Source organism: Chelonoidis abingdonii, chromosome 22 (genome assembly GCF_003597395.2).
Source record: "Chelonoidis abingdonii isolate Lonesome George chromosome 22, CheloAbing_2.0, whole genome shotgun sequence".
Classification (NCBI taxonomy): Eukaryota; Metazoa; Chordata; order Testudines; family Testudinidae; genus Chelonoidis; species Chelonoidis abingdonii.
This window is the reverse complement of record NC_133790.1, coordinates 19,396,941-19,412,894: the sequence shown is the minus strand read 5'-3', so window position 1 is coordinate 19,412,894 and position 15,954 is coordinate 19,396,941. Positions and strand designations below refer to the sequence as shown.

At 43.0% G+C, this 15,954-nt stretch overlaps 2 protein-coding genes across 5 annotated transcripts in view; one reads left to right on the top strand and one right to left on the bottom strand.

The window, feature by feature from the left end:
* The window catches only part of DGCR2 (DiGeorge syndrome critical region gene 2), a 63,163-nt gene extending 58,432 nt beyond the window's left edge, over positions 1 to 4,731 (bottom strand). For 2 of the 4 annotated variants that reach the window (XM_032764729.2, XM_032764730.2), the window contains exon 1: positions 4,366 to 4,550. In XM_032764729.2, the coding sequence (XP_032620620.1) occupies positions 4,366 to 4,444 (79 nt within the window). In that variant the 5' untranslated portion in view covers positions 4,445 to 4,550. Of the gene's footprint in view, positions 1 to 4,365 lie in introns of all 4 variants that reach the window. The other 2 variants (XM_032764728.2, XM_032764726.2) reach the window with 2 other exon arrangements.
* Positions 4,732 to 12,675: 7,944 nt separating this feature from the next.
* LOC116815926 (testis-specific serine/threonine-protein kinase 1-like) lies at positions 12,676 to 13,521 on the top strand. Its single transcript, XM_032764731.1, has one exon. The coding sequence runs from the start codon at positions 12,676 to 12,678 to the stop codon at positions 13,519 to 13,521; it is 846 nt and encodes a 281-aa protein (XP_032620622.1).
* The last annotated feature ends 2,433 nt before the right edge of the window (positions 13,522 to 15,954 follow it).

The following is a 15,954-nucleotide window of genomic DNA, read 5'->3' as shown; positions in this document are numbered from 1 at the left end:
AGGGCACTTTTTCCTACACAATACACAAATACGGATGATCATTCATAAACAATTTTAACATGTCTTGTGATTAGCTTTTTTCATTTAAGAAAGACCAATTCTGTATTTCATATCTAACACTAAAATGTCATAGTACATTAAATACAAAAATGTCAAATTATAAAAGTGATGTTAAGATCTATAAAACTGTTTGGGACATGGGAGAGGATGACAATTAAACTCTCAGTGATTTAAATACATGTCGTGTCAGCATATGCTTAAGCCAAACCGTAGCGCAACATTCACCCACCTGCAGTAAGCCTGCATCAAAGCAAATCAAAATTTTAACCTCTCAGCTAATGATAAGATTGAAATCAAATTTTAATTAAAATTACCTGCACTGGCAAGTCTTGTAACTAATGCTGATTAGCTCAGTCACATAAGATTTTAACATTAAATTATTTCCTCTAGATAGTCCACTCATTCTTACTTCTTGTTCAGCCAATTGCTAAGACAAACAAGTTTGTTTATATTTACAGAAGATAATGCTGCCAGCTCTTATTTGTCACCTGAAAATGAGAACAGGCATCCGCATGACACAGTTGTAGCTGGCACTGCAAGGTATTTACATATCAGATATGCTAAACATTTGTATGCCCCTTCATGTTTCAGCTTGTAGGCTCTAAAGTTTTACATTGTTTTGTTTTTGAGTGCAGCCATGTAAAAAATAAAATTCTACATTCAGAACTTGCACTTCCATGATAAAGAGACTGCACTACAGTACTTGATAAGGTGAATTGAAAAATACTATTTTATCATTTTTCCAGTGTAAATATTTGTAATAAAAATAATGGTATAAAGTGAGCACTGTACACTTTGTATTTTGTGTTGTAATTGAAATCAATATATTTGAAAATGCAGAAAAATATACAAAAATATTTATAATACATTTAAATTGGTATTATATTACTGTTTAACAGTGCAATTAAAACTGTGATTGTGACTTTTTAAAATCATTTTACAGCCCTAATAAATATACTATTCTGATATTTTATACTTCAAAGTCCACATCCTTGGCTTTTAAAAATACACAGCCAATAATGCAAGTATTGTCCGGAGCAAAAAAAAGTAATGCCCCTTGAATACTTAATCAGTGCCTTATACCTAATATTTTAGACATTTTTAAATGTACAACAAAATAACTGAGTCTCAGAAGGTACCATTACGTGCCAAATTCCCAAGGAATTTTGATGGCAGTTAGGCACCCAACTGCCTTTTGCCTTTGAAAACCTCCCAAGTGTCTAAGGATAGGCCTAATGTCTAGTGCAGGTGTCGGCAACCTTTCTGAACTGGTGCGCTGAGTCTTCATTTATCCACCCTAATTTAAGGTTTCACGTGCCAGTAATACATTTTAACATGTTTTAGATGGTCTCTTTCTATAAGTCTATAATATATAACTAAACTATTGTTGTATGTAAAGTAAATAAAGTTTTTAAAATGTTTAAGAAGCTTCATTTAAAACTAAATTGGAACGCAGAGCTCCCTGAATCTGTGGCCAGGATCCGGGCAGTGCGAGTGCCACTGAAAATCAGCTCACATGCCGCCTTCGGCACTCGCGCTATAGGTTGCCTAACCCTGGTCTAGTGTTTTAGGAGTGCCTGATGAAGTCATGGGTGACCACAACAGCCTAAAACAAATTTATAGTATTAGTACTAACTTGCAAAAACCAAAAACACACCAGATGCAAGATGTAGGTCCCTTCAAACTACTTTCTGTGAGGTTGCTTTAAAGAGATTATGCACTTGTGAGGGCTTGGAGAAAATAAAGCAAGTTTTTAGTCTCTATTTTTTTAATATTCTATAGCAACAACAGGGGCACCAGGCTAGTCTAGAATTAACACAATAGAATACGGAGCTGAGTGATTAGAATGGACTGAGTTACGCAAGCAGCACCTTCTGCCCAAGGTAGGAAATCTCATACTGCTCTGTAACCACCCTTTTGGTTATTTGAGAACAGTCTTACGTAAGCTGCAGCCATCCTTCCTAAATCAATGGGACAGTTGCTGCAACACAGGAGCCTTCAGAAAATGACAGGAGAAGCATTGTTGGGAAGACTGAAGTCCTCAGCATTCCAAAGCCTTTCCAGGACTGCCCCCACCACCACCACCCTAATAAAGGTGGACCTGGCCCCAGAACATGCATCTCCTAGCCTGTTATTGGTTTCCAATAAAAGCACTGTGCCTCTAACACCTTTGATTTTAAGGCAATATGAAGTGAACCTTTCACTTAAGTGAGTAAGTCTTTTCCAGTCTGCATCTCTGGAGTCATCAGATCCAATACAAGTGGGATACAGCAAGATTATTTCATGTACACCATTACAGTTTGAGTTTTGTTTGTGTATGGTAATTTAAAAGACATTAAGTGTAAAGAAAACACTGGCAAAAAGTCTAAAGTTCTTGTATATACTGACAGGCTTTGAAGTTGTGAGCTTTTTTGAGAAAAAGATGTGGGAGTCACCATGGACAGCTCAATGAAGATTTCTGCCCACACAGTATTAGCATTCAAAGTAAACAGGGTACTTGGGTATATTCACAATCGGATTAAGAAATTCAACAAACAACAAATAGCACATTCCATCTGGAATACTGCATCTGATTTTGATTACCTCAAAACAACAGATCAGAGTACAGAGAGGAGGAAATGGATACGGTTATAGGTTCAGGAGAACCTCTGTGTTATCGCCTTCAAAAGCTAGAGATGAGAGAGCCCTGCCATGACACCCATGAACAAGAATACAAATGGACTATATTTTTAAAGTACAAGAGGTAAACAGTAATTACTTTTCAAAATTTCCATATCTTGACTAACATTTTAATGAGTCACTTCTCAGCATATGTGTAACCTGCCTCAGCTTGCACATGACCAGGATTTGTCACTGAATTTGGTCCACTGGTTGGATCATTAGCTTCCCCAGAAGACCAAATTCCATTTAAAAAAGCCACTGACCTAATTTTTAATACATCCACTACCCAAACAACTGGGAAAGCAGGGGATGGGGACTGAGGAGTCAAAGAGGAGAGAATCCTTAAAGTGATCAAATGGAATTTAGAGACTCTGGTAGGAAAGGAAAGCATGGAAACTGAATCACACTTCAGTAGAAAATATGTAACTGTTGTGTTAAAAGATCTCCATGTGCTACTGAAGTTTTCAAAGGTTATAAAATATTAACTCCCAATCGACATAATGCCAATCTCATCAGGAAGACTGACCAACAAACTGAGTAACTGAAGTTTCCCCTTGTTCAATCACAGCCAACATCATTTTATATTTACTAAAGAGTTAGCAGTGAAGATGGCTGTATAATCTGCATACACATTTTAACACAGCAAGGGTTCTCTCACCCAGAACTTGAATTTCAAATCAGCTCCGAGGCCCCAAGATGGAGGCAAACTCAACTTTTCTCAGTTCTTGGCCACATTAGCAACCCACATACAATACAAACTAGTTTTGACCCAGATGTATTCCTTTAAAAATACCACCTCAACAATGTTCAATTTTCTATAAAAGCCTGCTTAGTCTTATTATGCAGCAGATGATTTACAGCTAGAACTAAATTCTTGCTCGTTAAAACAAAATATCACAGCGTGTTTTCCTACAGCTACCTGCAAAGCCCAAATTCCTCTGACAAAACAAAATGCAATATACAAATTGATCTATTACTACCCAACTAGGGCTTATAAGTCATCTCTACTTGTAACTACAGTAGGTACAAAATTTTCAGACAACTGAGAACACCATCAACTTGAAGAAAAATCACTTAAATAGTCTCAGAAATATTTACGACGACAAACCACTATGCAAAATAATGCAATCCAAGTCCCTGCGGCTAACGAAGGGTCCACTACAACATGAAGTTCTGGATGGGACAAGGGAATGAGGGGAGCAAACAGCTCCTGAATGCAGTGAGGGGCAGAAGCAGGTCAGCTACACCGTCCTCCTACCTGGAAACGGTGGGATCAACAAAATTTACGAGCGGAGCCTGCAAACAAACGTTGAGCAACAGAGTCCTCACCTACGAGACTACAAATAAAGCATCCCTGGGTGCAATGCTACTCCTCCCCGCAAGCAGAACATTAAAAGGACCACACGCCCCCATGCAGCCGCTGAGAAGGCTGAACCCCACAAACCCCGACTTGCTCTGCAGGCAGGGGCAGCACACCCCACTGCACAGCCCGCCCCCTGCCCTCCAAGCGGCTTCGCCCCTCCCTGGCCCTCTTCCACTCGTGGCCCTGTTGCATCACCGTGATCCTCCCCGGCGCCTCGCTCCCTTCTCCCACTGCAAGCCACTCACGCACCTTCCCCCCGGTGCCCCTCGCGGCCCCCGTACCTGGCCGCAGCGGCTCGGTGAAGCTCAGCACCAGGAGGAAGAGGAGGAGGAAGGTGCCGCTGTCCGCTTTAGGCACCATTTATCCTCCGTTCATCCTCCCCCAGCGCAGCACCATAAACCCGGGGGAAGAAGAGGGGAGGAAGCGGGAGGAGGAGCCGCCGTCGGGCCGCTCGGGCCCCGTCCGTACCGAGCCCCCCCCGCTGGAAGCCGGCGGCTCTCGCGACGCCGGCAGGGACGGCTCGCCCTGGCACCCCGGCCGGGAGGAGACGGGCAGGAAGGGCAAGAACAAGCTCCGCGCGCCAAGGGCCGCTCGCCTGGCTCTAGCTCCGGCTCCGGCTCCGGCTCCACACAAGATGGCGGCCGCACCCCCCTCCGCCCCACAACAAAGACCGGCAGCCAATCAGCGCCGGGGGCGGGGCTTTCGGTTGTGCTGATCTGCATATGCACCTCCTAACTAAGGTGAGGCGAGCGGCCGCCTTGAAGACGCTGAGGGGACCCGGCGGTTACAACCCCGGGGGGCTGCAGGACTCTGTGTCTTCACTAGCGCGCCAGCCATTGCTACCCTCGGCGGAACTGCCACGGGGGGGAAAGACGCGAACTGCGGCCACAGCCTGGGAAAGTGACCAGCAGCTGCCGCCAGTCTTCAGTATTGGCGTCAGTCAATTGACACTGCACACAGTGAGAGGGCTGCGGAATAGAGGGGACAAACCATCTTCAGGAGACGTGCTGATGCCTAACTGAGACTTGCTTCCATCGAGTGCATGTATATTATTATCGGCTTCGTGGCTGCCCTCGTCACACTGAGAATCCAAGAGTTAATCTGCATTGAGTGCAAATCTTTGATTGGCTATCACCGGTACTAGAGACAACCTGGTCCTCCCCCCGCTACAGTATTTTAAATGAATGGTCTTTGAAGTGTGTGCAGACCCACCCCCCAACTCAAATGGGATGCTTTGTACACAACAGAGTTTAAAAGGACAATGAAATGTAGCTGTCAGTCCCAGGACATTAGAGAGACAGCACCTCATCTCTCTGAGGACAATGAAAGTCCCTCTAAAACTAAAAATCTGCTAGTAAGAATTGTAGCTAGTGGCCATCAGTCATTTGCTGGGCTACTTGATTTAAAATCAGCTTGGGAGTTTGTAGTTTCTTTTTCATTATGATTTTTAATATAGGTTCGAGTAGAGCAGTGACTCGTGAAGTAAGCTTTGAGGTGGTAAACAATCATTTCATTGTTAGTCCCTCAGTAACCCTTCTGTAGGTCCAAATCCAGCCCAAGTACACTGGAGTGCTGGGGAACTCCCTGGGCCCCAAAGAGGGCCGGAGTCTTCTCCATCAGCCATGGAGAAGGACTGATTATTATAATTATTTGTATTGCGGTATCACCTAGTAGTCCCGATCAAGGCCCCTTTGTGCTAGGCACTATCCAAACAAAACGCCAAGACTTCCTGGAAGAGCTTACGGTCTAACTCATCTCTCCTTCTAGGCATTTATATCATGCTCATCACCATGGTATCTGAGTGCACTGCCTACCTTTGTTACTATGTCATAGTACAAGTCATGAATGCCTAGAAAGATCTGTTGTGGTACTGCTAGCAGCAGTGGTTGCCCCTCACATAGCCAGCCCTCATTTCCCTCTGTGCAGCAGCATGCAAGCAATTCCTGCTGATGTGCTATCTACAGAGGGCATTTACACTCTTTGCAAGGTCTCCGCTGTGCAGTGGTTCCAATACCCACAAAAGAGTTAAAGCTGCTGCAATACAGCATGCTGCAGTTTACTGATCATATATCCCCTGAATTACCTTTGTATTGTAAACACTGACAATCACAAATTGCACTGAAGACACAGAGCACCATCAGCTGTTCGGAAGCCCCCAGTGCTGGGAGATATAACTTGACTGGAAGAATGCACATCTAAAAGCAAGGTCCTACCTTGCATGACTTTTTTCTTGCAAAAGATTGTATTTTTTTTAAAATAATTTAATTCACTGAAATGTTAATTCCAGATAGGGGCCAGTTTGTGATACCATCACTCACAGTGAATGCTACCTTACACTACAAGCCATCTGTAGTCCTTATGGAGTAAATAATGAATCACTTTGAGTAAAGGAATCACAGTCTGTCCCCATGTTAGTGATGATTAAAGGTACCAACCTGACAATCACTGAGATTTAAGTTCTCTCTAGAGAACAGAAAAGTACAGGCAGCAGCAGTTCATCCTTCCTCACCAATACATCTCAAGCCAGAGGGCAAGGAATAGGGCACCAGACCAGGAGTCAAGAGATCTGGTTTTTATTCTCCACTCTACCAATGACTAACCATGTGACTTTGGGCAGGTCAACATTACTTCTCTGGGCCTCAGTTTCTCAGTCAGCAAAATGGAAACAACAATTCCCACTTTTGCAAAGGGCTGGTTTCATGACACAATGTTCACTGTAAATATTGTTATGGAAAAGGTTGGTGCTACGGCATTGGACTAAGGTGCTCCCAGATAGAGCAAGCAAGAGTCTGGTCACGGTAAGAGAATGGATTGTTCCAGGACAGTTGGAGAAGAATACAGTTTTCCGAGGTGGATCAACAGAGATGGAGGCAGCTGTTGCTGGCTAGTGGGGACTGATCTGAGGTTTGAGGAGTTTCCTGTCCAGTCTTTATGATCACTTATGAATTTGTTGTAAATAAATCAATTACAAGAAAGATACCTGACTCCACAATCCAAATTTCTCTCTCAATGGATACTGACTTGCTGCTACACCCTGAAATCATCTACCACTTGGCCAACTGGCAACAATATTATTACTGTCTAACCTCTCTAAGGTATTCCTAAGGAGCCTATTGCCATGCTGTCTGAGCTACAATATGGGAGTGAGTGACTCCATGTTCTTACATGCCTCGGCTGATACTGCCAACTCCCCAAAAGAGTTTTTCAGCATCGCAGAAATCATGCTCACAATTATTACTGCAATCAAGTATCCAACTCTGCCACATAATGCATTAGTTTCACAGTATGTGTAGACTCAATAATTACAAAAAGCATTACATTTCAAAGCAAAATAATATAAATCAGTTTGTTTTGTCATACCTGCGGTGACAGTTCATCCCAGGTGTCAAAGCCTATCCAGGAGGGAGAAAAGAGGAAAATATACAGGAAACTAATTATGCAATTCAGAGCATCTTGGAAATTAATAAAGCTGATAAGGAGCAGCAATAGTTCTTGCAGCATCACAAATTGCAAACCTGTAAAGCTGGGAGAGGAGAGTGAGTTTTAATTTCTACAGGTTTTTATGAATAAATTCTTTCCAGTAAGATGTGTGCACACTGTAAATGAGTAACCATGTGATCCTGATACAGAGTAGCAATAACCACCCAATACTTAAGCAGAAGCTAGTTTCTCTTTGTAAGCTTAATTATTCAAACAACTGACCCACCCTTCTGCCATAATAAACCATTGTCTTGAAACTTTGCATGTCATGTCTCAGCCCTGCTTAGGGTTTTTCTGAGACGTTTGAAGGGAAAAATCAGAAAAGACATTTTAAAAATTATATCATCTAAAAATTGACTTCAAAGTTCACTACCTGGCAGCCTGATGTTTGGGGAGTTTAAAGATGTGGAATGTTTGTAAGGTAAGTAATATTGCTTTGTGGAATATCGCAGTCCATGCAAACCCACTTTCAGCCTTAACTTGTTTCTAATGAAGCTTTCTGTGTTTGTTCTCTTTCTTCATTCCATCCTACTCCTTTGGTTTGTTACTGTCACTCATTGCATCACATCTGTAATCAGACTGCATACTCCTTGGGGCAGGAACCCAATCTTTGCCTTAGTTTTGTAAAATGCCTCAGACTATGAGTGCTGTCAAAAAAAATAAATAAACTATGCTTTTTATACAACATCTTCCAGAACTCACACTAAGATCATTCCTGAGCTATGCTTCTTATAGTTTAAATGCCTGAAGGCTTGTGACACCTGTTGGGAAGTAGTCTGTTAATAATTTGTTTAGAGTTAAGGGCCAGTGAGCATAGGACTGTCTCTTTGTTTCATAAGAGCAGGTGAAATCCCGGCCCCACTGAAGTCAATAGAAGTTTAGTCATTGATTTTGATGTGGCCAGAATTTCACCTTATGTGCATACCGTTCCAATATATTTGTGTACATTTATTGGGTTATAGTACAGCAATCCACTTGCATCTTTTTATTCACCCTCTGACTGATTATACCTCGTTTATAAGCAACATGGGAGAGACTGATCTCACACAGTGACCTGATTTTAATAACATGCTACAATTTGGCAGGTAGATATAAAGTGATCAGGGAGATTACTCGTTCTCCCATAGTAGCTTCTGCCACCTAAGTAAGCAGAAGTCACTAGTAACCTGAACAAGTGCAAATCACTCCCTTGGTAAAAGGCTTGTTTCTGCTAGCAGGAATTGGCCATAGCCCAACCCAAGAGACTGTTTTTCGCCCAACTGCTATTCTCAGAAACTTCTAAAACTCCAGGTTTGGCCAGCCTTTTCCAGTGCTTGGCAGCCCTTTAGGAGACAGAGTTCCCCTTAGAGATCACCCCCATTGGGTATCATTGCAGAGCAAAGTATGGTTAACCCTTCGCTGGCAGCTGGACAAGCTATCCCTTCTGCTTTCCCAAGAAGCAAGACAGCAAATCAGTGATGTTAATGTATATCTTTATCTTGGAAGTATATTATGCTATCTACAGAGCACAAGGTAGCATAATTATATATATACATTCCTAACGGCCATGTAGGAATGTTGCAAATGGATGTTGTACAGCCCAAAGAGAAGTTTGCAAGGTGTCTGCATGGCTGCACACAGATGCATGCTGCATTAATCAGTTATCAGGAGGCTAAACTGCTTCCAGATTCAATTTGGAGGGAGCTGGAAGCCAGAGTCTTAAGTTGCTTTGATCCACTCTGTGAAGCTGGGAGCCTGAAGTCACACAGAGGATTTGTTTGCTTTCTGGGAAGTCAGAGGAATTATTAAGAAAAAACTAGTGAGTTAATCGTGAGCTCAGCCTCTCCTACCTGAGACAGCTCTAGCTGAGGTGTGTAATGAAAATTCCCCAGAAGATCTAAAAGAAATGCATAGGAAGTCTCCAGCCTGATCTAAAGCTCCGTGAAAGGTTTATACAAGGTATGTCCTGCCTGTCATAATTAGAGCTGGTCAGAAACCAGAATTTCCACTCTGTGGGAAATTGACGTTTAAAACAAAATTAATTCAGAACCAGAATAAAAAGACAATATTTTGAAATTTCTCATGAAAGAAATTTTTCGAAAAAAATTCTGTTTTGGACCAATTGAAAAGTTTTACTTTGGTAAAGTTGAAAGTGTTGTCTCTGTTTTGACCTTGTTTATTTTGATCTTGTTATTTTATATTGTAATTTATAATATAAATTTCAAACCAAAAAGTAATTTCAAAGCAAAATGTTCTCACTATGGAACATTTTGACCTTATCAAAATGCTTCATTTCCATTTTTATTTTCAAAACTAAATGTTATTAAAATTGCCACCTTCCCTCAGACTGTTTTGATTTTGACAAACCAGGATTTTCCAACAGAAAAATACTTTTGTTTCTGAAAATTTTCCACCAGCTCTAGTTATAAAGTGCATATAGTTCTGACATTGCTTTTATAAAACATTTGTTTTCTTGTATTATATACCTGTAGTGTGGTTATATCAGACATAAGAAAAAGGCCTTGGCTCTCAGTTTGTCTCTGCTGCTTCTGAGTCCTAAGGAACAGTGATCATGGAACGAGTGAAGCATTTTAATGTGACCATCTTTTGAGACCATCACTTTAACTTCAGAGAGGGATTATGGCAACAACCCTGAGCACTGAACATTAAACAGGGTTAATTTGATGGCAAGCTAATTATAGTTCACACTTTTATCTGTGCCAAGCAAAGTATTGTGTAAGATCATAGTCTAGCGTATATCAGAGGCAGTTGATAGCATTCTCAGAAAAGAGCAAGCTGGTTTTCGGAAGGGGCGTGGATGCACAGACCAGATATTCACTCTACAAAACATAATAGAACAGTGCTTAGAATGGCAACAGCAACTCTACATAAAATTTCATAGACTTTGAGAAGACTTTTGATAGCAATCACAGGACCAGCCTATGGCGCATTCTGCGGGCATATGGAATTCCTTTCCGTATAATCAACGTCATCAAAAGCTTCTATTTCAATTTTACATGCAGTGTTGATCACAGTGAGCTCAGTTTTTAAGTCAAAATAGGAAGAATGGGGCAGGGCGTGTTGACACATCTGCACCCTCTTCAACATTGCCATTGACTGGGTAATGTGGCGTACACAGAACATGTCAAGAGGCATTAAATGGAAACACTTCTCATCTTGAAGACCTGGACTTCGCAGATGATGTCTCTCTCCTATCACATACCCAACACCATATACAAGAAAAAACAACTCACTCAACCATTCAGCCAGCAAATTGGACTGAAATCAACCACAGTAAGAACAGATATCATGTCCTTTAATATTGCCTCACCAATCACCAGTACAGATAGAGGATCATGTTCTCATCAGTGTAGAAACATCCACATACTTGGGCAGCACCACAGCCAGGGTGGTGGATGGAACAAGCCAGGATATCCGGAACAAAATCAGTATAGCCAGGAACACCTTCAGGAGCTTATATACAGTCTGGGAAATCATCAAAATACAACACCAAAACCAAACTCAAGATTGATCAGAGCTGCATACTTTCAACACTACTTTATAGTGCAGAATGCTGGGGAATGAGAAAGTATGACATGTCCAAACTGTCTTCATTCCATACAACCTGCCTCAGAAAAATCCTCCGTATCTTTTGGCCCAGAACAATCTCAAACCAAGTTCTATTGAAACAGTGCAGCCAAGAGGATCTGAGCACCATCATTGCCAGGAGGCACTGGAGATGGATCGGTCATGTGCTTCCGATGGAAACTGATTCCATCACCAGAGTAACAATAAGATGGACACCTGAAGGCAAACGAAAACAAGGCCACCCAAAAACAACATGGCGAAGAGCTGTGGAAGGCGAGCTGAAAAACCTGGGGCACAGCTGGGGAACCATTGAAAGACTTGCCAGAAAAAGATAGGAGTGGAGGAGCTTTGTCACTGCCCTAAACACCGGAGGCGTAATAGGAACATGATCATCATGATGATGAATTATAGTTCACCTCTAAAAGTAAGACACCAGCTCCCTTTTGATAGATGGCTTTTGGGTCTGCTGTTGGGATTTTTAACATATAAGGCTCCACATGGACATGTTTACCAAACTTGTATCCAAAGCACATCTTGAAACACCTGTTGCAAATTCTGTAGGCCAGCTCCGAGGAATAGCTCACTTCTTTAGGAATGCGGCAGTGGGTCTGGATTTTTAGCCATGATATGAAGGTATGGAGTTCAGGGTTTACGGCACTTGACTGGAAGTCAAAAGATCTGAGTTCTTTTCTGCTCTCTGCTACTTGACTTTGGGCCTCAGTTTCTCCATCAGAAAAATGGGACAATACCACCTGCCTTTGTAAAGGGCTGGTTTCATGGATTCTGCCCCCAACACGTACTGGTCTCACAACCACCTAAACTCCCTGAAGTTCCCCCCACTGTTCAGGGTTTGGCCAACCTTTTCCAGTGCCGGGCGTCCCCAGCCACCCATAGCTGTTGTCTGTCACAAATACCTGTGATGGAGTTCCCAATATACATACTGAAGTTTTATTGCTTATGTGATTGGGTCATGAACAGCAAGGAATGAGCATTGCTTTATCTTTCCCCTTACATGACCTCTCCTTCCTATGTACAAACCTGGCATTAGTACAGCTATCCACCCCAAGGATAGTACTTTAGACCAAATTAAAGGATGGGGAGATATTTAGGCTAGAAAATTCTAGTGTGTTGAGGCTGCAATAGAGGCACAGACTAGCGATTTTAGTTTCAAAACCAAACAGAAGATCTTTTAAAACCAACCTCTTTCCCCTTGCAAGATAGAACAAATCCTCTATTAAGGGGTTCCAGAACACGAGATGATGTCTTTTTTTGTTGATGCATGAAACTTTATCATCCCTGTGCTTGGCTTTCACTTTATAATGCCACTAAATTATATAGTCAGTCACCACTCATGACAGCTTTGCTTTATGACCTCACCTGCTGACATCATCTATTAAACAATGCCAAGAGGTTTCAGATCAGTAACCTCCAAAGGACTCAGGGACCAGAGTCAACCATCATGCAGTGCAAAGGAATACACTGCTAGCTTATGTACAGATGAGTTGTAGGTTTCACCTTCCGAGGCACTCGTTGCTTCTGGCACCATGGATGATGCTGCAGTCCTTAAGAGGAAAGGTTACATCATGGGGAGCAATTTAGGAGAGAGCTCTTTTGCCAAAGTGAAATGCGCCTACTCTGAGCGCCTGAAATTCCACGTGGCAGTGAAGATTACAGACAGGAAAAATGTTCCTCCTGAGTTCTTGGAAAAATTTCTCCCCAGGGAATTGGAGATCTTGGCAACAGTGAGCCACTGTTCTATCATCAAGATCTATGAGATCTTTGAGACATCTGGCAAAGTTTACATAGTCATGGAGCTTGGTGTACGAGGAGACTTACTGGAGTTCATCAAGAGAAACAGGGGTCTGCCTGAGGAAGTAGCGCGCAAGATGTTTCGCCAGCTATCTTGTGCCGTCAAATACTGCCATGATTTGGACGTTGTCCACAGGGACCTGAAATGTGACAACATCCTTTTGGATAAAGACATGAACATCAAACTGTCTGACTTTGGCTTTTCCAAACGGTGCTTCCAGGATGAGAATGGGAAAGTGATCCTCAGTCAAACCTTCTGTGGTTCTGCTGCTTATGCTGCTCCTGAAGTGATAGAAGGCATTCCTTATCAGCCCAAAGTTTATGACATATGGAGCCTGGGCGTCATTCTGTATGTAATGGTCAGCGGATGCATGCCATACGATGACTCCAACGTTAAGAGAATGCTCCGCTTTCAGAAGGAACACCGAGTTATCTTCCCTGAGTCTTTGACACATGAATGCAAAGATCTTATTTTCCGTATGCTGCAGCCCGATGTGTCTCACCGGTTACGAATTGAAGATGTTTTGAATCATGCTTGGGTGCAGGGGAAGTGCCAGAAGCCACACACCATGCTTGAATAATCAGTCAATAAACCACTAAGCACAAATAAAGGGGAAGACATATCTGTTTCTAGAGGCTGTCACACCACAGAATGTAACTGTGGCTGTGATCCACGGTTTCCTTTGCTCGATGTGCCCTGTCATTCTCATGGTGAGATTTCTATCCACTTTCATATTTAGAAACCAATTCAGCTGCAGCCAGCTGCCAAATGGAAGCTATTATTTCCTTTATTTGCCTTATTGCTGCAGTCAACATGAATGACAACTTCTCAAGGCACACAGATTTTTAGCAGTAGTTGGGTTTACCTGTTCTTCTTCCATTGAGCAAGCCAGCAATTTTAGCCTCTGCTCATCCAACTGTTACCTGACTTATTCAGTGGGTCATAAACATGCCTTGGTACTTTATGGGCAGAGGCCCTATGCTGCCCCAAAGAGCTGCTTACAAGTGAAGGTTGACACAGTATGATAAGAGATGGGGGCACACCAGCAGCGTATGAAGGGGCCTTCCATAGTGACCCCCCAGGACTATTGTCAGACAGCACGTGTCAGCAGGAGAGAGGGCTTGGTTATTGATTCCAGAGGCAGTCGTGGTAGAAAGGCGGGGAAGCTCCTCAGAGTAACTGTTTGCCTTTCTCAGCCTCCAGATATTGTTTCTTCCAGCTTCACCTCCTAATCATCCTCAAACAGAACCCTCTGCCAATCAGAGAGGGGCTCAGGATCCGAACCCAGGGCCAGGGGAATTTGTTCCTTTGTTGCTGGTATCTACTAGTGAAGAAGGTAATTTGTAGTCAGCCTGACCAGAAGTCATGGGAGCTGCTGGCTTTTAAGTCCCTGTTCCCACCCAACTTTGAACTAAGTTTATGATCACTTAGTGCCAGGGTTGGTGTCACAGTTCAGAGCTACTGCACCTGGTTTTCTCCTCCATGGTCCTTCTTCGCAGCTGTTACCTCTCTGGGCAGAGACCCATAGCTCTCTCCCTCCTGACCAGAGTTCATCCAGGCTTCAGAGTTCCCCGCCTACACTGTGATACTCCCAGCAACCCAGCGTGCCTAAACACGCCAGCGTCTGCTCTTTGCTCTCTCTCTTCAGAGCCTATACACAGTGTAATTGCCCACAGTTATAAGTTACCACACAGCTCTTTCTAAGCAAGCGCATTTATTCATTACAGAGAAAACATACTAAAGCAATAGAAGAGCCTACACACATGTTAATAGGCTTACCAGAGGTCACCCCCCAATTCCAGCAAGGGTTCTGGAAAGAGTCAGTCTTTCAAATCACACCAAGGGATTTTTCTGTGGTTACAAGTTCATAGCAGTTTTAGTTCAGAACTAGCTCCCCCACCCCCACCCCCCCTAAGCTCAGCTTTTCCTTTAGACAGCTTGAGCCTTTGATCTTGAGACTCCGGGACCTGCTAATCAGTAGACAATGGTCCTCTCCTCAGGGCAGAGCTTCAAAAGCCTTGTTTTTTTCATAACTGGAGGTGGGAATTTGCATTCACCTCCCCCTAGATACTCCCTAGGAAAAACCACTTGACACTGTTTGTGCAAAAGTCTATTCCTGTCTGGCACATTGTCCCATGATAGTACATACACCCTTCATTTACTAAAATGGACCCAAAGATATGTAAAACTCAGTTCAATGAGACTTTGCAGGAACTTGCTATATCTGTCACAGCTGGCCCTACACAGGGTTTCTGCCACGCCCAATATGGTGAAAGCTGTTAGTAGCCATGCCAGCTAGGATTTTTTTGCCCCTGCCAGTGCCTAAGCTGACATCGGTGTCTTCCTGGAACCAGTTCAGTACAGGATGTTTAGTTTTGTTGCAGTGTGGACAGAATCCCCTAATCAGGTTTGTGTTATAAATTTGGTCAGCGTTCCTCCCTTCCCCGCTGTATGAAACGGGACATCCCAGAATGCATTACTGCACATGCCGCTGATTCCGTTGGGTTTGTGCCCTACAGGTGCTCTATCCCCTGCTATGTGATAGCTGTCCCGATTTTCCTAGTGTGCACTATTGACACGGAAGGTGAGGAAAGACACACAAACTCAGCTATGATGGCAGGAAAGCTGCCATTTGACACAATCTACGCCGCACACATTGTAACTGGTCAAGGGGGTTGTAGCACTCACCAGTTACAAAGAGATGTCCAGACAGGAGTTATGTAGCTTTCCACTGGTCTCTTTCCCTTCCCAGTGAGGCATGGTTTGCTCAGGACTCTGCCTTCGGCTGTGTATGTGCACTGTAGTGATACCCAGGTCCAGCAATTGTAAAACCACTTTTAGCGTGAAGTGTGGACACTTAAGCACAGGCCTGAAAACACTGAGTCCATAAGCCCAGGAGCCACAGACCCACATTTACAATGCATGTGTCAATTTCTTTGTCACTTGCTCACTTGTAATAAACAGCATGAAAGAACAACAATCATCACTCTCTGTTAACGAGATGCATTCTTTT